Genomic DNA, 24,048 nt, shown 5'->3' on the forward strand with positions numbered 1-24,048 from the left:
TCCATGCAAGGCAGGGTGGGTCCATGCAAGGCAGGGTGGGTCCATGCAAGGCAGGGTGGGTCCATGCAAGGCAGGGTGGGCCCATGCAAGGCAGGGTGGGTCCATGCAAGGCAGGGTGGGTCCATGCAAGGCAGGGTGGGCCCATGCAAGGCAGACTGGGTCCATGCAAGGCAGGGTGGGTCCATGCAAGGCAGACTGGGTCCATGCAAGGCAGACTGGGTCCATGCAAGGCAGGGTGGGCCTATGCAAGGCAGGGTGGGTCCATGCAAGGCAGGGTGGGTCCATGCAAGGCAGACTGGGTCCATGCAAGGCAGGGTGGGTCCATGCAAGGCAGGGTGGGTCCATGCAAGGCAGGGTGGGCCCGTGCAAGGCAGGGTGGGCCCATGCAAGGCAGGGTGGGTCCATGCAAGGCAGGGTGGGTCCATGCAAGGCAGGGTGGGTCCATGCAAGGCAGGGTGGGTCCATGCAAGGCAGGGTGGGTCCATGCAAGGCAGGGTGATCGCGGGTAATCGTTCTCACTGCAATGGTGCACCGCACGTCTAACAACAGTCCCGCTACTTTGGATGGAATCTAAACCCCCTTCAGCTTCGCCCCAAAACAGGTCAGTCCGACCTCAGTCGCCCAGCATCAGTACACTGACCACACACAGCCTGAGCTCTGGGTGATTATGAACAACGTTAGCTGAAGCACACGAGAGACTCGGCTTTGCACGCAACATTTACAAAGCGAGACGTAGAAACAAGAACAGCAAATGCTGGTTTACAAACAAAAAAAGCACGAAGTGCTGGAGTAACTCGGCGCTGGAGTAACTCGGCGCTGGAGTAACTCGGCGGCTCAGGCAGCATCTCAGGTGGAAATGGATAGGTGATGCTTCGGGTCGGGACTCTTCTTCAGTCTGAAAGGTCCCGACCCGGAACGTCACCTACCCATTTCCCCAGAGGTGCAGCCTGACCCGCCGAGTTACTCCAACACTTTGTGTCTTTTTTTAATTTGCAAAGCGAGCATTATTTAGCAACCTCTCTCCACAGCCCCCGGCCCTGACAGTAAATGTCCAACGCAAGGCCCTGGACAACACAAGAGTTTTCCATTTCTGGAGAGGCCTCTCTCTCGGCAAAGGTACAGATGGAGAATGGGATTTATCCCCAGTACAAGACATGGCAACTCAGGGTAGAGTACTCAGAGACTCATAAGGTCATACGTGATAGGGGCAGAATTAGGCCATTCGGCCGATCAAGTCTACTCCGCCATTCAATCATGGCTGATCTCCCTCCTAACCCCATTCTCCTGCCTTCTCCGCATAACCTGACACCACTCATCTCAAAACTGCCCCCAGTTTGTGGTCCAGACACATTATAAAATGGAGATGGACACAAATTGCTGGAGTAACTCCGCGGGTCAGGCAGCATCTCTGGAGAAAAAAGACGGGTGACATTTCGGGTCGGACCCCTTCCTCAGACCGCAGGAACCCAGAAACCAGTCTGAAGAAGGACTCCGACCGGACACGTTACCCATACGTTGGGGGTTGAATCTCGGAGCTTCTGATTATTTTATTTGCCCAGGGCCACAATATAGGTTCGATCCTGACTACGGGTGCTGCACTGTAAGGAGTTTGTACGCTCTCCCCGTGACCTGCGTGGGTTTTCTCCGAGATCTTCGGTTTCCTCCCACACTCCAAAGACGTACAGGTATGTAGGTTAATTGGCTGGGTAAATGTAAAAATGGTCCCTAGTGTGTGGAGGATAGTGGGATCGCTGGGCGGCGCGGACTTGGTGGGCCGAAAAGGCCTGTTTCCGCGCTGTATATATATGATGATATGATATGCTAAAGATAGTCATAAGCTCAGCTGGTCAATCAGCATTACTCCGGCTCTTCGTGTCTATCTTCGGTTTCAACCAGCATCGGCTGCTGTTCCTTCCTCCACAGTGACTACTAATCGGTAAAAACAAGGAACTGCAGATGCTGGTTTACACAAAAGGACAGAATGTGCTGGAGTAACTCAGCGGGTCAGGCAGTATCAGCAACTCAGCGGGTCAGGCAGTATCTCCGGGGAACATGGATCGGCCAAGGACAGATACTAACTAACTGGTGGCTGAACTAAATTTTGTAAGAGTCCGGCCTGCGGCTTCCCTTGCGTTCGTTTGTCTGAACCGTGCTCGATGCTGGACTGGGTCAATAATCTCCAACCCCAACTGAGAGCCCCCTCCCTCCCTCCCTCCCTCCCCCCGGGAAACTCAGTGCGATCGGTACTGTTCACAACGGCCTACAATGGATGATGAAGAAGGGATTTGAAGGAGGGAAGATGGAATGGGTGGAGGGGGGGAGGGGGGATGATACGGTTGTCTTTCTTTCCACCCACCCCTTCCACCCACCCCTTCCCCCCTTAAACGGGATGTTGGATTATCTGAACGTTTATATGAAAACAAGTCACATTACAGCGGGCCAGAGGCGCGGGTTCCCTTGTCTACCCCCCCGCCTCCTGATCCTCTGGCAGGTGGCTCATGTCTCAGCCAAGGGGTTTCTGTCCATCTCGGGCGAGGAGCCAGGTGTGTCCGGACTGGAGCTTCCCAGAGGCTACTGATAGTTTGGAATCTATTCACAACGAGACAAGTGGTTGTCCCGCTCTGCTTCTGGTGTCGGCTGCCGAGCTGAGAGTGATCTGATCCAAATCAAACGCCAACGCCAGAAACCCCCCAGGTTAACAGCCGGGCGCAGTAACACACTGCTGTCCCGGGCCTCAAACACTAATCAATGTTGCAGATAAATATCCTTAAGAGAACTATAAGAGTCAGCGAGTTGCGGCCCGGCTGGCGAAGCGCCCGCCTTTGCAGCGGCGACTGGGAATCGCTGCTGGGTTCCAGAGCCGGGCATTGAAGGCGAGCGGATCCTGTTGCCGGAGCTGCCGCCTCAATCTGTGTAAATTATAAATCCCGTGAAGGTGCTGTACTTGTTGTTGTTGCCGCCGTGCGCTTTGCCGCCGTCCAGCTTGATGTAAACTTCATCGCCCGCGTCCAAGTGCAGGATCACACTGTTGCTGGCGTAGTCGTAGTTCTGGTCGGCGTCCTGGGCGATGGAACTGGAACGCACCTGGCGAGAAGCAGTGTTAGACCAGGGACAGGCTGGTGGGGAGAGAGGGGTGGGGGCGAGACCCAACCAGTCCGGCCACAGGAGAGGACCGTGAGGGGGGAAGGGGAGGGCGGGGGGGGGGGGGGGGGGGGGGACTGCGAGAAGAAGTTCAAGGTGGCGGGTAGAGAGAGCCGGAGAAAATGTAGGATGGAACTGCAGATAGATGTTGGTTCACACCGAAGATGGGACTCGGCGGAACAGGCAGAATCTCTGGAAAGAAGGCATGGGTGACGTTTCGGGTTGAGACCCTTCTTCAGACTGAGTTGTCTTCGGGCCAGAGAAAGTGTTGGGGGGGAGGAAGGCAAGACAATGAGCAACGGGGAAAGTCAGATGCGGCAGTGAGAGGCGATAGACACAAGGAACTGCAGGTGCTGGAATATTGCGCAGAACGAAAAGCGCTGGAGTAACCCAGAGGGCCAGAGAGCCAGCGGGCCAGCGGACCAGAGGGCCGGTCTGACTGTGGGGAATGAGGGTCCGAGGAGGGAGATTGTCCACTGAAGGGGGAGTGAACGGATTCAGACGATCTCACTGCGGGGCCTTATAGAACTGGGGGGGGGGGAGGAGGGGAGGAGGGGGGAGGGGGAGGAGGGGAGGAGGGGGGGGAGGGGAGGTTAGAGTCTGTTCCTTCTGGCCAGACGTTCAGTGAGGAAGAAAATGTCCCTTGTCCCTCTCTCCGGGGTCCGTGGGTCTCACTCACCGCGGGATACAAAGCTCGGGTCGGTTGGACTTTGGGGGGAATGAATGCAGGCTGGTTGGAAACTGGTGAGGGAACACGTGGAGGAAACAAAACACAGAGATAGAGGAGGGAAGCCATAGGTTTAAGGTGAGAGGCGAAAAATGAACCTGAGGGGCAACTTTTTTTTACACAAAGGGCGGTGATAGGTGTATGGAACGAGCTGTCAGAGGAGGTAGGAAAATGACTGCAGATGCTGGTACAAATAGTACCTTCAGTCTGAAGAAGGGTCTCGACCCGAAACGTCACCCATTACCTCTCTTCTAGATGCTGCCTGACCTGTTGAGTTACTCCAGCATTTTGTGAGTGTCAGAGGAGGTAGTTCATATCACAACATGTAATAAACATTTGGACAGGTACATGGATAAGACATGTTTAAAGAATATGGGTCAAACGCAGGCAGGTGGGACTAGGGTAGATGGGGCATGTTGGTCGGCGTGAGCAAGTTGGGTTGAAGGGCCGGTTTCCACGCTGTAAGACTCAAGGGGGAGAACGCAAGGAAACGGAGAAGAGAGACACACAAGCGGTGGGGAACAGAGGGGGTGGTATCTGTACAAGAGACAGGAAAGACAGAAAACAGAAAATGCTGGAGTATTGTGTCGCGCGGGGAATCAGATGAAAGATGAAAGTCAGATGGAAAATGAATAAACTTGTAAATGTTTGAATCTGCACTAAATCAGGAATGGTATAAGAACAGCCGGTCAAGCAGTTCCGATGAAATAGTTCGGACGGGAAACGTTACCTGGTTTCTCTCCCCATGGACACTGCTTGACTGGCTGGGTTTTCTCGCGGCGCCTCCGGGCGAATAAACCACTTCACACCGATGGTGAGGAATGAATGGGAGTGAGGGGGGGGGGGGGGGGGGGGGGGGGGTGAGGGGGGTGAGAGACGGGACTGAGTCAGGTTCCCGGAGTCGGGTCCGAGCTGGAGAACGGACGGGAGGGGGTGACTGAGGAATGGCTGGGGGATAAGCCCCGCTCCCCACATCGGGTCATCTCCTCAGCCGCGGGACTGGCCTGATCTCTGCCGCCTCTCGGGCACAGCCTTCAGCGGCGGACCAGAGAGGAGTGTAGGGAGGGGGGGGGGGGGGGGGGGGGGGGGGTAGGAATCAGAGAGACTGACGAAAGTTATGGAATGGAGGGCAGACGGCAAAGCAGGTTGGGGGGGGGGGGGGGGGTCACACCGAGCGGGGCTGCTTCACCCACCCATCCCGGTACACTGCTCCTGGGCGCTATCCATCTCACCCTCTCACTAGCCCCACTCTCCCTCCTATCCCGACCGCTCTTCCCGTCCCTCTCTTCCTATCCGGTCTCTGACCATCCTCTCCTCGTCTCCCCCCTCTCCTCTCCCTCCCTCTCCTCTCCCTCCCTCTCCTCTCCCTCCCTCTCCTCTCCCGTCCCTGGAGCTTTCCCGTCCCCTCCCTCTCCTTCCCTCTGCCTTGCTCCCATTCCCTCTGTCCTCCCATCTCCCTTTTCCTCTCCTTTCTCTCCCTTCTCCCTCACTTCCCCTCCCCTCCATCCCCTCTCCTCCCCCGTCCCCCTCCCCTCCCCCTCCGCTCCCCTCCATTCACTCCCAGTTCCGTTTCCCAATCCCCTCACATTCCCTCCACACCTCCCTTTCCCCCTTCTTCGCCCTACCCCTCCACACCTCTTCCCCACGCATTCTCTCCCCCAAGCGTGTGCCCCGGCCGCCCGCAGACGCACCCCCGCGCTCCCTCCCTCCCGGCGGCCGCTCGCTGGCTCTGTCTCTCTGTCTCTCTCACCTGGCCGTTCTTGCACAGGTCTGCCCACATGCTGGTGCCGTCGCCGCCCCGCATCAGGACGTGGTAGGTGAAGAAGTACGTGCCGGGGATGGAGCAGGTGAACTTGCCGCTGGAGCCGTCGTAGTGGTTGCCCAGGTTGGTCACCACGTCGTCGAACTTGAGGATCTCGTAGCCCTCGTGTGGGTTCTTCAGTCCGGCGTAGAAAGCCACCCTCGGGACGGTGCTGTAGGTGGCTGCACTAATGGCACCTGGCCCGGCCCCGGGAGCCCCCGACCTACCCGCCTCCCCCTTCTCCCCCGCCGGACCCCTCGGGCCAGGGGGTCCCTGCTCCCCCGGCGGCCCCGGAGACCCCGGCTTCCCGGGACGTCCCGTTTTCCCCGGAGCCCCCTGGAGCGGAGTGGAGGGCGGCGCCAGGTGCTGGTCGCTCAGCGCCTCCAGGCTGGGGCTGGTGCTGGGGCTGGTGGTCTGGTACGGCTCACACACCATGCGGCAGGTACCCAGCATCTGGTAGTGGGCGGCCGTGCCCAGCCAACTGACCAGCACCGGGATAACGATGACCAGGATCAGTACCATTGCCACCCCGACCCCCGCCGCCACCAGCGACTTGCGGCCAATGCGCACGGAGGCCCGGGACCTCTCGCCAGGTCTCCTGGTGGGCGAAATCTTGCTGGTGTGGGTGGCGCCGGAACTGGCCGGTGAGACAAGTATGAGAAAGTCTGTGAGTGGAAGCGACGCCTGGTCTCCCTTATATACAGCAGAGCCTCCAGTGCCCCGGGCTGGCCGCGATTGCAAATGAACGCTGGCTGTGAATGGTGGGTGTCCAGCACAGGGCAGCCGGCTGCTGCACTGACCGACCCCAGGCACCGGCTCTCCGGCCTGGGATGTAGCCCCGTGTCCGTCCCGCTCTGCGGCCACCGGTGAAGTGGAGATACAGCTCTTCGTGCGCTGCGCTCTTTGCTGCTCCACACACACTGACTGTGACAGACACAGGCACTCGCGGATAGTCCAGACCCAACACACACACAGAGAGAGAGAGAGAGAGAGAGACAGATGACACAGGGAGGCAGAACCTGTTGGCGTCTGTGGAGGCAGAACCAACGTTAACGTCTCAGCTCAAAGACCCTTCATCGGAATCGCTCCCAATTATATTCGGATCAAATTTGAAACGTGGTATTTATTCACAAAATGCTGGAGTAACTCAGCAGGTCAGGCAGCATCTCAGGAGAGAAGGAATGGGTGACGTTTCGGGTCGAGACCTTCTTCAGACCCTTCTTCAGTAAGCCGTTCGGCCCATAGTGTCTGTGCTGGCCCAAGGTCCCTTCAGACTGAAGAAGGGTCTCGACCCGAAACGTCACCCATTCATTCTCTCCTGAGATGCTGCCTGACCTGCTGAGTTACTCCAGCATTTTGTGAATAAATACCTTCGATGTGTACCAGCATCTGCAGTTATTTTCTTAAACATGAAACGTGGACTCTGTCACCGTCTCCGCAGATGATGCCTGACCCGTTGAGAATTTCCAAACGCATTCCCAAGTTTTATTATCAACCGAAGATAGACACAAATCGCTGGAGTAACCTCACGCTTCAGGCAGCATCTCAGGAGAAAAGCAATAGTTGACGTTTCGGGTCGAGACCCTTCTTCAGTCAGACTCCCGTCTGAACCAATGCTGGAAGGTAGATTTGACTGGAGGGACCTCGGGCCAGCACAGACACGACGGGCCGAATGGCTTATTTTGTTCCAGATCCACCCGAAACGTCACCTATTCCTTCTCTCCAGAGATGCTGCCTGACCCGCTGAGTTACTCCAGCACTTTGCGTCTGTCTTTGGCGTAAACCAACATCTGCAATTCCTTCATACACAGGTTTTAATCTCTTCAGCTGCTTTTTGCAATCTGTGGAGAGTGTGGAAGGTCATGCTGGAAGGAAGTTCAGTAAAATCTTTCACAAGGGAACTGGATATTTGATGGTGAACCGGGACCAAAGTAAGCCATTCGGCCCATAGTGTCTGTGCTGGCCCAAGGTCCCTCCAGTCAGATCCAGTCAAATCTACCTTCCAGCATCGGTAGGCCTGCAGGACATAGCTCTGAGTGCACATCCGAGAGAGGTTTAACCGAGGAGAGGGTTAACCTCTCCAACCTACTCATGTACTGTTACGAACCACACCACCCTTCTGTTGAGAAGATGTTCTTCACCTGCCCTGGAACCCGACTACTAATCACTTCCAATTTCTGTCCCTGGTTTTTGATCTTCCACTAAGGGAAATAGGCCCTTGCTCTCTATTCTCATTATGTCCTTTAGCGCCCCCTCCTCCCCCCCCCCCCCCCCCCCCCCCCCTCTGTCCAATTTAAACAGAGTGCAAAGACTCAGCAAGTCACACAGCATCCATGGAGAGAGAGTGAGCGTTAATGTTTGAAGGCCTTTCACCCAAGCTTACAATTTTATAAAAGTACAATTCCCTTGAAGGGGCATTGTGATTTGGAAGAGCAGGGCAGTCCTGCCCACCGAACATCTTCTGCAAAGTTTGTCCACAGCAGCCGCACTGTAAGATTCTACAATTCCTTGGTAAAGATGGGCGGAAGGGCGGTAATGTTCACTTAATTCCCATTGCTAGCAGCTACAGATGATTGAATCCCGAACCAATGTTTATCTCGCCCGTGTTGAAACAAGAGTCATGGAGTCAGAAAACTCCGCATCACGGAAACAGGCCCTTCTGTCCAACTCGTCCATGCTGACCAAATTGCCAAACCTGCTGGTCCCTCTTTTCTGTGCCTGGCCCTTATCTCTCCAAACTTTTTCGATCCATGTACCTATCCAAGAGTCTTTTAAATGTTATAATTGTACCCATCTCTGCCACCTTCTCTGGCAACTTGTTCTGTACACACGCCACCTTTGTGTGGAAAAGTCCCTTTTAAATCTTTCCACTCTCACCTTAAGCCTATGCCTCTAGTTTAGACTTTGCTACCCTTGGGGAGAGACTGTGACTATTCACCTTATCTATGCCGTTCATGGTTTTATAAACCTCTATAAAGTTACCCCTTAGTCACTCCAGAGAAAAAAGGCCCAGCCTGTCCAGCCTCACTTTGTAATCCAAACACTTCAGACCTGGTAGCATACTCATACATTTCTCTGACCCGTTCCAGTTTAATGACATCCTTCCCACAGCAGTATTCCACATGGCAGGGGGTATGGGGAGAAGGCAGGAACGGGGTACTGATTGAGAATGATCAGCCATGATCACATTGAATGGCGGTTCTGGCTCGAAGGGCCGAATGGCCTCCTCCTGCACCTATTTTCTATTGCCTATTGTCTATCGGCATCCTGCCCTTGCTTTGTGCAGCTGTAACATGAAGTCTTGTGCTCAATACTCTGAGGTTCAAATGATTGAAGAGTTGCTTTACCTCAGGTACGCACACAGAGGGAATGGGAAGGGTGGGCTATGAAAATATTGTAGATAGACACAAAATGCTGCAATAACTCAGCAGGGCAGGCAGCATCTCTGGAGAGACGAAATGGGTGACGTTTCAGGTCAAAACCCTGCTTCAGATTGAGAGTCAGGGGAGAGGGAGACTCGAGATATCTCTGAAAGTACCTCCATGTTTCTCACTTCTAATGCACATTTTAGAGGAGTAATTAACCACTTCAAATATTGGACCCAGCCTGAAGGAATAATAAAAGTGTTTGTATCATATTTTTGTCTATTGGCAAATTAGCAATAAAGGTAATATTAAAAAGAGTATGGTAGTCAGAGAATGCAAGAAAGAATAAAATAAAATTAAACATTATGTGCTGAAATGACAAAATAGGGACAAGCAATCAAATGCTTGATCAAAGCAAAGGCTTTAAGGGGATTGTAGAGGAAGAGCATGTGATCGGGGCATTTATGGAGCAGATTCCAGAGCTACAGTCAGATGGTTGTCAGAATCAATGAAGGAATGAAGGAAATGTGGCTACACTAGAGGTTCAGAGTAAAACCCTGAGCACCTTCCCCAGCCTCCGGTGTCCTAATGCACCATAATCAATGCAGTATTTGTTGACGATAGTCACTGGTACAATATGGGGCAAACAGCAGCCAGTTTCCACATAGAAAGATCCTTGCAACAGCCCCCTGAGTATTATATCCACAATTGTATAATATTAACAATGTCATTTGGGCTTTAGGAAGAACAGGTATGCCCCATCCCACTGTATGGAATTTGCTTGAAACCACATTTATAGCAGCAAGGAAGTTTGTCCAGTTTCACTTGAGAGGGAAGTGTTTGTATGAAGATCTCTAATCATTTATCACTGTCACTTCCAGCCATCGGGTGTCACCTCTTTTTCTTCTGTCTTGCTCACTCTGTTTCTGCGGGTCTGGTCCCTTGAGCCCATCTCAGCTCGGCACAAGGTCAATCCTTTCATCCATTTATCAACATCTTCTGGCCCATCCCTCTCTCATTGATTTTCATATTATTTATTGCTCTAAAGTGACCAAAGACAGATGTGATGGGCATTAAACAGCATCAACACACAGAATATTAATACAGTGTGATGTCTGAACACAAGAGGTTGTTTGGAATGAGATGAGATGAATTCCCTGGCTGTTTGACTCGACACAATCAAAACATTCATGATCTGAATTCCTTATTATTGCCATGCTTCCCATCCCAGCTCCTCCCATTCTATCCCTCCTCTGCGTGGCACTTGGTTGATTTATTCTTGGTGCCTGGATATTTCTAGGGTATCCGCTTTCATCACTTTGGACAATAATCATTTCTTGAAACCTGGAGTTGCCCTTGAGTAGGATGAACCGAGGAGGCTGTTTGTGCAATTTGTTCATTTTATTTTGTCTTTCCAATTGGCTCCCTTTCTCTGCCAAAGGCATTGACATTTGAAGTAGCGCTTTCAACCCCAACCGTGATTAAAAAGTCTGCCAACATGCTGTCCAGGTTCTTGTGAAGAATAGCTTAAAGAATGGTACCAGAAAGTGACGTGGTATCAAAGATCAATGAGACAGCAAATGCCATTGCTTTATATTAATTTCATCTCCTCTGGCCCTGCTGGCCTAATGCATTGAGATTCTCCTCAACCTTCTCCTAATGTTTCTTTAATTTTTGTTTTCATAGCCCTACCCCCTTTATTCTTGCGTCCAAGTTGTAGGTTTACAAATTGTTGCAAAAATGCAAAGAGGCGCACAGTGGCTCAGTTTATAGAGCCGCTGTCCCGCAGTGCCAGAGCCTGGGGTTCAATCATGACCACAGATGCTATCTGTGTGGAGTATGCACGTTCTCTCAGTAACAACATGGCTTTCCTCTGGGTGCTCCAGTTTTTTACCACATCCCAAAGATACGCAGGTTGATATGTTAATTACTTACTTACTTACTTACTGCCCATTATGCCTCCTGGCATGTAGGGCAACAACGAAGGTTCTCCACTCCTGTCTGTTCTGGGCTAGTTTCTGGACACTACCCCAGGTCAATTCCATAGTTTTCATTTCCTCCTCTACAGTTCGACGCCATATGGTTTTGGGTCTCCCTCTTTGTCTTTCCCCTTCTGGTGTCCAGTGCAGGGCTATCCTTGGGATGCTTGCTGGTTCTCTTCTCAGTATATGGCCAATCAAGTTCCAGCGCTTTCTCGTGATGATGGTATCCATACTCTCTTGCTGGCATTGAGCAAGGAGATCTTGGTTGGATATGGTGTTTGGCCGAAATATATTCTAAGGATTCTTCTCAGGTTCTTAGTATGGAAGACTGACAGCTGCTTGATGCCACTCGCTGTCATTCTCCAGCATTCCCAGCCATATAAGAGGGTGGAGAGGACACAGCTCCCGTATATCTTCAGCTTGGTCTTGCTGCTGTATTGCTGGGACCTCCATACATTGTTTAGCATTCTGAAAACATTCCTAGCCTTGTTTAGCTGGTTCAATGTCATTTTGTGCTCCGCCATCGTATCTGACTTTACTACCAAGACAAATAAACTCCTCAGTTATGGGAAGGTCGTTTCTTTCATTTTTGTTTTCATAGCCCTACCCCCCTTTATCCTTGGGTCCAAGTTGTGGGTTTACAAATTGTTGCAAAAATGCAAAGAGGCGCACAGTGGCTCAGTTTATAGAGCCGCTGTCCCGCAGTGCCAGAGACTGGGGTTCAATCATGACCGCAGATGCTCTCTGTGTGGAGTATGTACGTTCTCTCAGTGACAACATGACTTTCCTCTGGGTGCTCCAGTTTTTTTCCCACATCCCAAAGATACCCAGGTTGATATGTTAATTGGCCGCTGTAATTTGCCCCTTGTGTGTAGGTGAGTGAAGAATCTGAGGGGGAGTTGGTGACAATATGGAGATAATAAAGTTGGTTTAGATTAGTGTAGGATTAGTGTAAATTGGTGGTTGATGGTCTATGTGGATTTTGTGGGACGAAGGGCCTTTTTCCATCTCTCCATTTGTTATGCTTTTTAATCTGTATTTGGGATTTTGTTTTGCAACTTTAGGGCCATTATCCTGCGCAGGGATTTCAATGGTGAACATGTCAATGTTTGCACTGTGTCCCTTATATGTGACTTTTACCATTTGATCTTATTGCCCCTTTGCACCAGAGTTCAGAGGCAGAAACATGATTTTCAAATTGACATTATTTTTTCAAATATATATATTTTGTGAATGGATGTGGGCCGCAGGTTGAGCCATCATTTAATTGCCCATCTCTAGCTGCCCTTGAGAAGGTGACGATGAGCTGTCTTCTGGAACAATTGCAGCCCTTGAGGTATGGACGTGTCCACAATCTCATGCTGTTAGCGTGAGATCTTGGGGGTTTTAGACAATAGACAATAGACAATAGGTGCAGGAGTAGCCCATTCGGCCCTTCGAGCGAGCACCACCATTCAATGTGATCATGGCTGATCATTCTCAATCAGTACCACGTTCATGCCTTCTCCCATACCCCCTGACTCCGCTATCCTTAAGAGCTCTATCTAGCTATCTCTTGAATGCATTCAGAGAATTGGCCTCCACTTCCTTCTGAGGCAGAGAATTCCACAGATTCACAACTCTCTAACTGAAAAGGTTTTTCCCCATCTCAGTTCTAAATGGCCTACCCCTTATTCTTAAACTGTGGCCCCTTGTTCTGGACTCCCCCAACATTGGGAACATGTTTCCTGCCTCTAACGTGTCCAACCCCTTAATAATCTTATATGTTTCGATAAGATCCCCTCTCATCCTTCTAAATTCCAGTGTATACAAGCCAGCATCTGAAGTTCCTTCCTACACAACGTTGCATTTGTTTATAGATTTCTTTCTGTTTGAGCAATCAGATGTTTAAAGTCCAGGAACTGCCAATAGCTCACCTCCAAGTACAGAAATGGATCGGTTTGACTCGGATTGGTGGTTATGTAATTGATTTCAGGGAACTGTTTAATGATGTCAGAACAGAAGTCTTTCTATGATTGAAAGCTAGGCTCTCAGAACACATCCTCTTTTTTTAGATTTTCTAATGTTTTGGGATTCATTTAATTATTTTCGATTTCACTGTAGATTAACAATGTCTCCAAAGATCAACTGAATATTGGCAACATGAAGCCGGTATCATTGCTCAAACTCTAAAGCTCTTGAACTCACCAGCTTCTGCCCTTGGCAGTTTCCCTTTACGGTTCTGATAAGGCTTGAGATGATGAAGGACTGAGGTCCATTGAACATATTACAAGAGTTAAATGAAACTTCAACTTATTTTTGGCAAGTAAACACCAGGCTTTAGAAAATCATATTTTTATAAACATTGTTTACATCCAGCGGGGTAAGATCTGAGCTGGATTTCCCACATCTAGCACCTGGTCAATGGACAAAAGGAAGCCTATATTTGTGGTGTCTGTGGCTCCACAGGCCCTGTGGGAAGCGGTTATTTGTTTACCAGCTGACAATGGATGTAACACTGAGGCTTTATAAGACACTGGACAGACCACATTAGGAGTACTGTGAGCAATTTTGGGCCCCATATCTGAGGAAGGTGGTACTGGTGTTGGAGATGGTCCAGAGGAGGTTTACAAGAATGATCCCAGGAATGATTGGGTTAACATATGATGAGCATTTTACAGCACTGGACCTGTACTCGCTGGAGTTTAGAAGGATGAGGGGGACTTCATTGAAACTTACCAAATAGTGAAAGGCTGGGATAGAGTGGATGCGGAGTGGATGTTTCCACTCGTGGGAGAGTCTCAGACCAGAGGCCAAAGAATAAAAGGAGGTGCCTTTAGAAAGACGAGGAAGAATTTCTTTAGTCAGAGGGTGGTGAATCTGTGGAATCCATAGTTGCAGACGGCGGTGGAGGCCATCAATGGATACTTTTAAGGCAGAGATTGACAGATTCTTGAGTAGAATGGGTGTCAGGGGTTATGGGAAGAAGCCAGGAGGTATGGGGTTGAGAGGGAAAGAAAGATCAGCCATAATTGAATGGCAGAGTAGATTTGATGAGTCAGCAGTACCTAATATCCTGGGCCTTGACAGATCAATGTGCACTTATAATAGCATTCCACAGTTTCTGGACCAGAAACATTAACTCTCTCTTTCTCTCTCTCTCTCCCTCTATATATATATATATATCTTTCTCCACAACTGCTGCCTGACCTGGTGAGTATTTCCAGAATTCTCTGCAATTACACCCACTGCAAGAAACATAGATTGAATAAAACTATCAGCTCTATTGGAAAGAGAGAATTCTGGAAAATGCTCAGCTCAGCTCAGCAGGTGAGGCAGCAATTGTGAATAGAGCAAGAGAGATTGTGTTAATGTTTCTGGTCATTGACCTTTCATTAAAACTAATAGGTTTATACAATCTATGCAGTCCCTTGCAATGGCGGATTGACAAATGACAAGAAGTTAAACACATTGGGTCTGTAGACTCATGGGTTTGTCGAATGATGGCTCTTTGTGGCTCCAGGGAGGAACAGTCTTATCCAAATACCCCAAACTCTCACATGCTTTGAATGGGTAGATATTTCTCCTTGCTGGCGTGTCTATAGCTAGGGAGTCACAGTCTCAACATGAGGGAACTGAGCTGAGGTGGGACTTTGTTTCATTTTGACGAAGGCGAATCTCCAGAATTCTCCCCCCAAGAGGACTGTAGAGGCTCCATTAATGGGAATATTCAATGTAGTGACTAGTAGACGTGGATATCCAGGGAACCAGCAATATGGGGTTCATCCAGGAAAGTGGCCGTGAAGTGAAAGGTTATCTAAGAACTTATTGAACGGGGGCGAGTGGGTTTTCGCTGCTACTATTTCTTAAATCCTTGCAATCCTATCACTGCAAAATGTCCAAATGATAATGTCACAGTAAATAGTCTCCTCGTTCGATGTTAAAGAGCCAGTTAATGAGCTGAAGTGCATTTCAGTTGGTGAAGCTGAAATGAGGAGGAGAAGTGAGGGACCTTTAAAAAGGCCAGCCAATTACTGTGGCCCTATGGTTAACGAGCTGAGGTGTGTTTCAATTGTAGAAGCTGAAAGCAGTTAGCATGCTGGAGGGACTGCTCCTTAGACAGTGTAAACAAGGAAGGTAGATGTAGGTGCTATGTGGTGATGCAGCACTGTGTGGGTGAAAGGCTTTGCCTGAGAGCCTTTGGTGGAGAAGATGATGATGCTGCTGGGTTAAGGTATGGTGTGTGTTTGGTTTTCTTTTGTAAATGTGCCTTGGTCTAGTACAGTAAAGATGGCAATTACATGTTGGAAACCAGACAGACTACCAGTGTCCCTGAGAACTACTGAATTAATTTCCACATATCTCGGCCACTGAATTAATTTCCACATACCTTGACTCCATCATATCCCCCCTGGTCCAATCCCCCCCCAACCCATGTCCAAGACACCTCACATGCTCTGTCTCTTCAATGACCTGTTTTCCAGGCCCCCACTCCCTCATCTTTACTGTGGATGTCCAGTCACTCTACAACTCCATCCCCACCAGGAAGGGCTTAAAGTCCTCTGTTTCTTCCTCAACTGCAGAACCTGCCAATTTCTGTCTACTGACACACTTCTCCGCTTAGCTGAGTTAGTCCTTACCCATAACTTCCCCTTTGACTCCTCCCACTTCCTCCAAATCCAAGCTGTAGCTATGGGCACTCGCATGGGCCCCAGCTATGCCTGCCTCTTTATAGGGTATGCCAAACAATCACTGTTCCAGGTGTACACTGGCCCTATCCCTGCACTCTGCTCTGCTACAGTGACGACTGCATCGGTGCTACCTCCTGCACCCATGCAGAACTGACTGAATTCATCAACTTCATGACTAATTTCCATCCTGCACTCAAATTCACTTAGACTGTCTCTTACATCTCCCTACTGTTTCTAGATCTCACTGCTTCTATCACAGGAGGCAGGCTATTGACTGACATCTATTACAAACCCACTGACTACCATAGCTATCTAGACTACACTTCTTCCCACCCTGCTTCCTGTAAAGACTCTATCCCTTACTCCCAATTCCTTTGTCTATGCTGCATCTGTGCCCAAGATGAGGTGTTCCACACCAGGACATCTGAGATGTCCTCATTCTTTAGGGAATGGTGGTTCCCCTCTTCCAAATGTAGATGAGGCTAAGATCTCCTTGATATCCCACAGCTCTGCTCTTGCTCCCCCTCCCCCCAATTTGTCCCCCTTGTCCTCACCTTCCACCCCATCAGCCGTCACACACGGCATATAACCCCACCTCCATTGGGATCCTACTACTGTCCACATCTTCCCATTTCCACCCCTTTCTGTTTTTTTGCAGAGACTGTTCCCTCTGCAACTCCCCGGTCAACTTGTCCCTTCCCACCCAAACCACCCCTTCCCCAGATACTTACCCCTGCAACTGCAGGAGATGCAACATCTGTCCCTTTACCTCCCCCCTCGACACCATCCAAGGACCCTGACTGTCTTTTCAGATGAGGCAGAGGTTCACTTGCACCTCCTCCAACCTCATCTAGTGTATCTGCTCTTCCAGGTGTCAACTCCTGTATATCGACGAGACCAAGCGTAGGCTCGCCGATCATTTCGCTTAACATCTCCGCTCAGTCTGCCTTAACCTAGCTGATCTCCTGGTTGCTCAGCACTTTAACATCTCCTCCCATTCCCAATCTGACCTTTCTGTCCTGGGCCTCCTCCATTGTCAGAGGAGGCCCAGTGCAACTTGGAGGAACAGCACCTCATATGTCGTTTGGGTAGCTTACACCCCAGCGATATGAACATTGACATCTCTAGCTACAAGTAGCCCTTTCTTTCCCTCTCTCTCCATCCCCTCCCTCTTCCCAGTTCTCCCACCAGTCTAACTGTGTCTGACTACATTCTATCTCTGTCCTGCCCACTCCTCTGACATCTCAGGAGAGAAGGAATGGGTGACGTTTCGGGTCGAGACCCTTCTTCAGACTGAAAAAGGGTCTCGACCCTGAAACGTCACCCATTCCTTCTCTCCAGAGATGTTGCCTATCCCTGAGTTACTCCAGCATTTTGTGTCTCCCTGAGAAGTACACCTGTGTGAGGTGCATCCAGCTGCAGTTTCTTACAGGCTGTGTTGGGGAACTAGAGCAGCATCTGGATGATCACCAGGTCATTTTGGTGACTGAGGAGGCCATGGATATGGGTTTCACTGTTGTGCCTAAGGTATGGGCAGATGTGTGACCGTCATGCAAGGGGGCAAGGGCTAGAGTCTCCTGTAAACGTTTGCCTAAATACCAGATATGCTCCTTGTGATACTGTTGGGGAGATGACTGGTCATGGGAGGGGAGCAACAGTTAGGTCTGTGACATTGAGCCTGGCTCTGAGGCATGGGGGAGTTGGGGGGGGGGGGGAGCGAGGTTAGGTGGTGTGAGAGTAATTGGAGACTCGTTAGTAGTTTGGGGGGTAGACAGGGGATTGTGTGGCAGCAAGTGAGCCTCCAGGATGGTGTATTGCTCCCCCTAGTGGCAGGGTCCTGGATGTCTCTGCACAGCTGCAGAATATTCTCAAGGGGAGGGTGACCAGCTGGTGACCATTTGCACATCGGCCCAAATGACCAAAGTAGGAAATGGGCTGAGGTCCTGTGGAGTGAAAACAGGGATTTGGACAAAAGATTAAAATACAGGATCTCCAGGGTAGCCATCTGTGGATTGTTTGTGCTAGTGAGGACAGGGATGTTGATCTTTGCACTGTTCAGATCTTTTATGGGCCAGAGGTAGTTTGTGCACGAGGCTTGGGTTACACCTGAACTGGAGGAGAAACAATATCCTGGCTGGTAGATTTGCTAGTGCTACTCGGTATGGTTTAAACTAGATTTGGCAAGGGGACAGTTATGACATTGGGACCACATCTGACATGTTTTCAATGTCATGGCTAATGAGCTTGCAGTCCCTCTTTTTAATTTTTTATTGATTTCATATCTATTCTAAATCTGTTTATATTCTGTTTTATATCCTGCGTTGAACCTACTGAGCTACTTTTGGTTTATATTTAGGTATCATCCATCATTGGTATTTTATGTTTTCCTTACTTTTAAAACCAACATAATATTGTTTGTTTTATCATCAGTGTCTGCGAATGATGGTAAACATGCTAGTTTTTTCTTTTGGTCTTCATATTATTGTCATTTCATTTTTCCATTCTAATATTTTCATTTTGTCCATTTATTTTTTAATTCCCCTAGATCACAATTCTGCTTGGTGTTGATCAAGTACACTGCCTTCTGTGTTAACGTATAATTTAACTTGGCGCCATTATTTCGCTGTTCACGCCAATGTTGTGGCCTTGGTTTATGGTAAATGCTTCTCTGAATACTCCTTACTCTCTTTCCATAGCCCTGTTTTATGTGCCCTGTCTACTCATTTCTTTGAAATCGGCCTTATTTCACTTTTTTTGAATGATCTCTCTCAAAATGAGTGTCTAGTTTAATCATGTTGTGGTAATTTCCTGTCAGATTATTAATCAATTCGGTCTTGATAATCATCACTGAACCCAATGTGGCTCATTGCCTTGTTCACTGTAATTGTTTCAGAAAGCTGTCGAGGGGACACTTCAGAAATTCATTATCTTTACGGCTTGAACTATTTTCCATCCCTCGGCTGGTGTTAACATTCAAATCCCCCATTATAACAAACTATGGCTTTGCTGCCTGATTCTCCGATTTCCTACATCATTCATCCTATAACTACTCTCTCTGTCGGGCAATGTGCTGACATCTCTCCTCGGAGCCAAACACACTTTGGAACTTCTTAATTCTGCACAGGCTCCAGTGCCCTCTAGTCTGTTGACATCCTTTCTTTCCACTGCTCTACCAAGGCTCTGTGGTTTATATGGGAGTGATGTTAAAGTGTCTGCCATTGCTGAGTCTAAATGTTTGGGCTGCAAGTTGTTGAAAGTGTGAGGAGACACTTCCTTCACCAGCTCGAATAAAGAATGCTGAAGTAAGCACAATGAGGATTGACATGGAAGTGTGAAAGACAATGGGTGAATTCAAAGTCAAATTATGTGGAGGGGAGAGACGAAAAGGAAGAAAACAAAACTTGGTCTAAAAGAGCAAAATGGACTGGGTAGCAATGCAAACACAAAATCAACAAGTTTTAAATTGTCAACATTTTAAACTTGATGGAATGGGATTCTAAACCAACCATGATTAATCCTTATTGCTGGAGGCCCATTGAAATGAAAAATGATTGCATTACATAGAAACATAGAAAATAGGTGCAGGAGGAGGCCCTTCGAGCCAGCACCGCCATTCATTGTGATCATGGCTGATTGTCCCCAATCAATAACCCGTGCCTGTCTTCTCCCCATATCCCTTGATTCCACTAGCCCCATGAGCTCTATCTAACTCTCTCTTAAATCCATCCAGTGATTTGGCTTCCACTGCCCTCTGTGGCAGAGAATTTCACTTCAAACATTAAATGAGAATACCTCAGTTGTAACCAATTTTAGCAAGAAATGCATTGATGACTGCGTTCTAATACAGAAAATCAAGGTCTATCCTGACCAGAACATCGATGAACAGGGAACTTCATTCCAAGGCTTTCGAGAAGAATGTTCCTGTGCTATACAAGAGGGCCAAGTGTAATCTCCAAGCAGAATATGAGGTGCTGTTCCACGGGTTTGTGTGTGGAACGGGTTTGTGATTGTTAAACTATGTTAAGAGTACATGCTCAAAATAACAAGATTTAACTACTTGTGGCTGGTTTAGCATGCATCAACCATATCAATGTATGATCCTCGTACTTTTGGCTACATTAAGAGATATACAGTCAAACTCCAATAATGTACTGCTGTCATGAGTTGGGTGGGGTGTGACCAGTAGTTTTGCTAGACTACTCGATGTTGCCCTTATTAATACCCAAACGTACTCATCAACCACCTTGGTTACTATTTTTTTTTAAACAATCAATGTTTTGAGACACCACCTGGTCGGGCATCTGCAGTTATTTTCCTACCTGGTTGGGTGATCATTTTACAGAGCACCTGAAGCTTTTTTTTTTGCTTCCTATCACTTTAATTACCCACTCCACTCCCACTCTGATCCCTCTGTGGCTGCCTATACTGTGACAACAGCCTAGTGCAAGGAGCAACTCTATCTTCTGATCTTGGTATAGACGTCTCCAACTTTAGATTACTTGATCTCTCTCCCTGCCTGCATGAGAACTGATTGATTTTGCCTGCTGTCTATTTTTTTAAATTTTATATTCTTGCATGTCAGATGATGACATTTTCAAACTATGTAAAATTCCTTCATTACGGTCCCTCTTTCCCTTTACAACTTGGTTATGAAAGGGTCCCTTCCCAACTTGATTATTAATTAACTGTGTATCATTGCACAAAGCTTGATTTTGAAATAACCTCTTGTGCCTGAGACTTGAGGGACTGCAGATGCTTCAATCGTGAGCAAAGAATCTGCTGGAGGAACTTGACAGGTACCATGTGTGGAGTGAAATGGAAAGACGATCCTTCGGTCAGAAGGACTCCAACCCCCCAAAAAAATCTGCCCATTCCCCTTCATGGTGCTGCCTGACCTGTGGGGACTATTCTTTGCTATTTTCATTCATGTTTCTCAACTAACTGAGGATGAAATCCACCTTGTATGCATTCCTAGAATTCATCTATTACATTGCTGGTAGGAATCTGATTCATCCAGTGTATATTTAGCTTAAAGGCCGCTGTGATTCCCACATTACCCCATTACACGCACTATTACTTTTCAGTTTTATGCCATAATGCTCTGCATTATGTCTGTGGTTTATCAACTCCCAGCAATATTTCTTGCTGCATGCTGCTTAACCATAAACGTATTATAATTCTTGGCCATCACTTGCCCAGCCAAGATCCCCATATAGCTACTGTACTGATGTCATCCTTGAATAACTGTAATTTTCCCAGAAGTTGATAACCAGGATTATTTAGTTCCCAACTTTACAAAATGCTGGAGTAACTCAGCAGGTCAGGCAGCATCTCGGGAGAGAAGGAATGGGTGACGTTTCGGGTCGAGACCCTTCTTCAGTCCGAAGAAGGGTCTCGACCGGAAAAGTCACCCATTCCTTCTCTCCTGAGTTGCTGCCTGACCTGCTGAGTTACTCCAGCATTTTGTGAATAAATACTTTCGATTTGTACCAGCATCTGCAGTTATTTTCTTACACTAGTTCCCAACTTTGATCATCGTTTGGGCACGTTTCTGTAATTTTGGCATCATTTCAGGACTGCATCATTCAGCCAACTGTGGAAGCCTCTGGGTCATTAACAATGGTACAATAATGGGGTGTCATGGCATCAGGCTTATTCATGCCCTTCTAACTAATAGTTGTGTCCCATGCATGGAGGTGGTGGCAAAACTGGTATTGAATTCACCCAGGTGAATGGCCTGGTTATCTCCAGTGATTGAGGCATGCAGTTCCCTGACTTCTATTTTGCATTGTGTCCCAGTGCTGGAGGATAAACATGCCCTTGCAGGCTGGCCACCCATTGTAAACAAAAGTTGCTCTTTTGAAACAGAAATACCATCATGAAGGTGAACAGGGAGGAAATTGGCATAAACTGGATTAACCCGGTAACCGTTGCTATTTTTTTTCCCTACTGCCAAGTCTTTCCAGCAAAGGGTCAGAAATAAATGATGATTAATTTGCTTGTAAACCGTAAAATGCATCTTTAGTGACACCTGATTGGCAGGCTCCTGATGGGTGAGCTTATTGTATCAGAGGCATCTGATTGGCGTCCTCTGGCAGATGGACAGATGTGAGTCCCACACTAAATGGATCAACAAAATCTATTTGTATCTCAGGGTATTTCTGTCAGCCTGGCCCAGATGTTTGTATGGATTGATTGAGGTGAACTAATGCCCCCCTCCTATCTTGTCACTCACTTCCAGATGGAAGTTTATCTTGGGGAAAAATAAGACAGGGAGAGAGACGCCCCTCCAAATAAGGGATACTGGGTTAATGTCTGTAAATGTAAGTAAATGTCTGTAAATTTGGAAGTGAATGCCTGTATCGAATGTGTAACCTCCGGAAATGTTAAAAAAGATGTTTTGTAAGTGATATTTATTACTTGAATAAAGTATTTTTTGATATTAAAAAAAAAAAGAAAAATAAGACAAAATGCTGGAGTAACTCAATGGGGCAGGCAGCATCTCTGGTGAACATGGGTATGTAATGTTAAGGGTTGGGACCCTTTTTCCTTCACGCTGATTGTAGTGGGGTGGGGGGGAGGTGGAATAGTGGTGAGATTGTACATTTTACAACAAGATGGAGTCTGAGCTTTTCACGATTATTATGGAAAATAGAAGTTAAAGCTATTAACAAGATCCAAAGTTGAATGTTATGGCAAAATAATGGTTCAAATGCTTGGCATGCACTTTGATAACAGTAGTTGAAACTCCAGGATTGGGTATAGCTTGCTAATGGCTTTGGCACATCTCTTGCATTGGGTATTATATAACAAAATGGGCGGTAATTATATTTATTGTATATCATGGCATAATAATGGATAATGCTCCTGAATGTGATATACAGGTAGCTTGGTAAATTACTAGGTTAATATCTTGTAGTGTACACAGTTTGATAATGTAATGGTTAAAGTTCCTGCCTGAATGACCAAATCAGAGATTTTGGCAATCAATAATTTGCTACTTGTTTCCTTCTAACTGTGTATTCCGATCAATGTTTACTCACTGCGCCTAATGCAGTTTGTGTGTTACATCCATCATCTCTCCATCCATTCTAAATTCTAAATTGGGTGACAAATTAATTTTTAAGCTGTGGTGATCATACTGTGATTATATTTTCAGTGAAGTTAGCAAGGTATCTCTTTGTGACGTTATTGCAGGTATTACTGTTTGGTAAGTCTTGGGTCTGTGTGTGCTTGCTTCAATGCCCAGGGAAGTCTTGTTCTCCCTATTCTAAGTGGGTGGATGTTGATAAATGGATGAGGAGTGCTTCCTTTCTCCCTCCATCTGCAATTTTGAACACATGGGTCAGATACAGGGTAAACCTCCCTCCACACCACAGAAAGCAACCTATCTGGATGCATCACAGCTTGGTATGGCAACTGCTCTGCCTAAGCCTGCAAGAAATTGCAGAGTTGTGGATGCGGTCCAGTCCATCACACCAACTAGTCTTCCTCATTGATTGTGTCTATAGTTCCAGCTGCCGGGGGAATCAGCTAACATAATTGAGGACTCTGAATTCTCTGTTGTGCTGCCTACTGTCACACAAAAGACACAAAAGCTTCAGGGCCACCAGATTGACGAACAGCTTCCCTGCTGTTGTCAGAATTTTAACCGAACCTCCGTGCTAAGGATGGATTCCAGACCTTCCAATCTACTTCGTTGCCGACTTGAACTTTTACCTGCACTTTCTCTGCCGCTGCAACACTCGGTTTAGGTTCATTATTACCACGTGTACTGAGGTACAGTGAAAAGCTTTGTTTTGTATGCTATCCAAACTGATCAGTTATGCTAGACACTAATCCAATCAAATCAAAATCTAGTTCAATAGATAGAGCAAAGTGGATGATGCAGAATGCAGATTCTAATTCTCGGCACTGTAATATATCTGTTCCATAGACACAGTTCAATGTCTGCAATGGAGTAGAGGTAAATCACAGTCCCCTAGCTTTTGGAAGGACCATTCAGCAGCCTGATAACGAAGGAGAAGAAGGTGTTCCTGAGTCTGCAGTGTGCTTTCAGGCTTCTGTTCCTTCTGCCAGTTGGGAGGAGGAGGAATGACCAGGATGGGACAAGTTTTTGGACAAGATGGAGTCAATGGTAGGAAGTCGGGTCTGTGTGATGGACCACTCTTTAGCTGCAATTTCTTGTCTTTGGCAAAGCTGTTCTCAAAACAAGCTGCCATTAAACCCAACCGTCTGCTTTCTAAGGTGCATCTGTAGAGATTTGTAAGAATCACTAATGACATGCTGACTTTCCTCAGTCTCCACCATGTTTCCTGAAGTCGATAACGAGCTCCTTTGTGTTTCTGATATTGAGGGAGAG

The 24,048-nt window shown here is 48.0% G+C and overlaps 1 protein-coding gene across 1 annotated transcript; it reads right to left on the minus strand.

The window, feature by feature from the left end:
• Positions 1–2,622: 2,622 nt before the first annotated feature.
• LOC144607571 (complement C1q-like protein 3) lies at positions 2,623–6,212 on the minus strand. Its single transcript, XM_078424473.1, has 2 exons — positions 5,619–6,212; positions 2,623–3,084 (listed from the first exon to the last, which is right to left on the minus strand). Exons 1-2 carry the CDS (start codon positions 6,189–6,191, stop codon positions 2,905–2,907), a joined length of 753 nt encoding a protein of 250 aa, XP_078280599.1. The 5' UTR covers positions 6,192–6,212; the 3' UTR covers positions 2,623–2,904.
• Between the last annotated feature and the right edge of the window lie 17,836 nt (positions 6,213–24,048).

Source organism: Rhinoraja longicauda, chromosome 29, assembly GCF_053455715.1.
Source record: "Rhinoraja longicauda isolate Sanriku21f chromosome 29, sRhiLon1.1, whole genome shotgun sequence".
Taxonomy (NCBI): domain Eukaryota; kingdom Metazoa; phylum Chordata; class Chondrichthyes; order Rajiformes; family Arhynchobatidae; genus Rhinoraja; species Rhinoraja longicauda.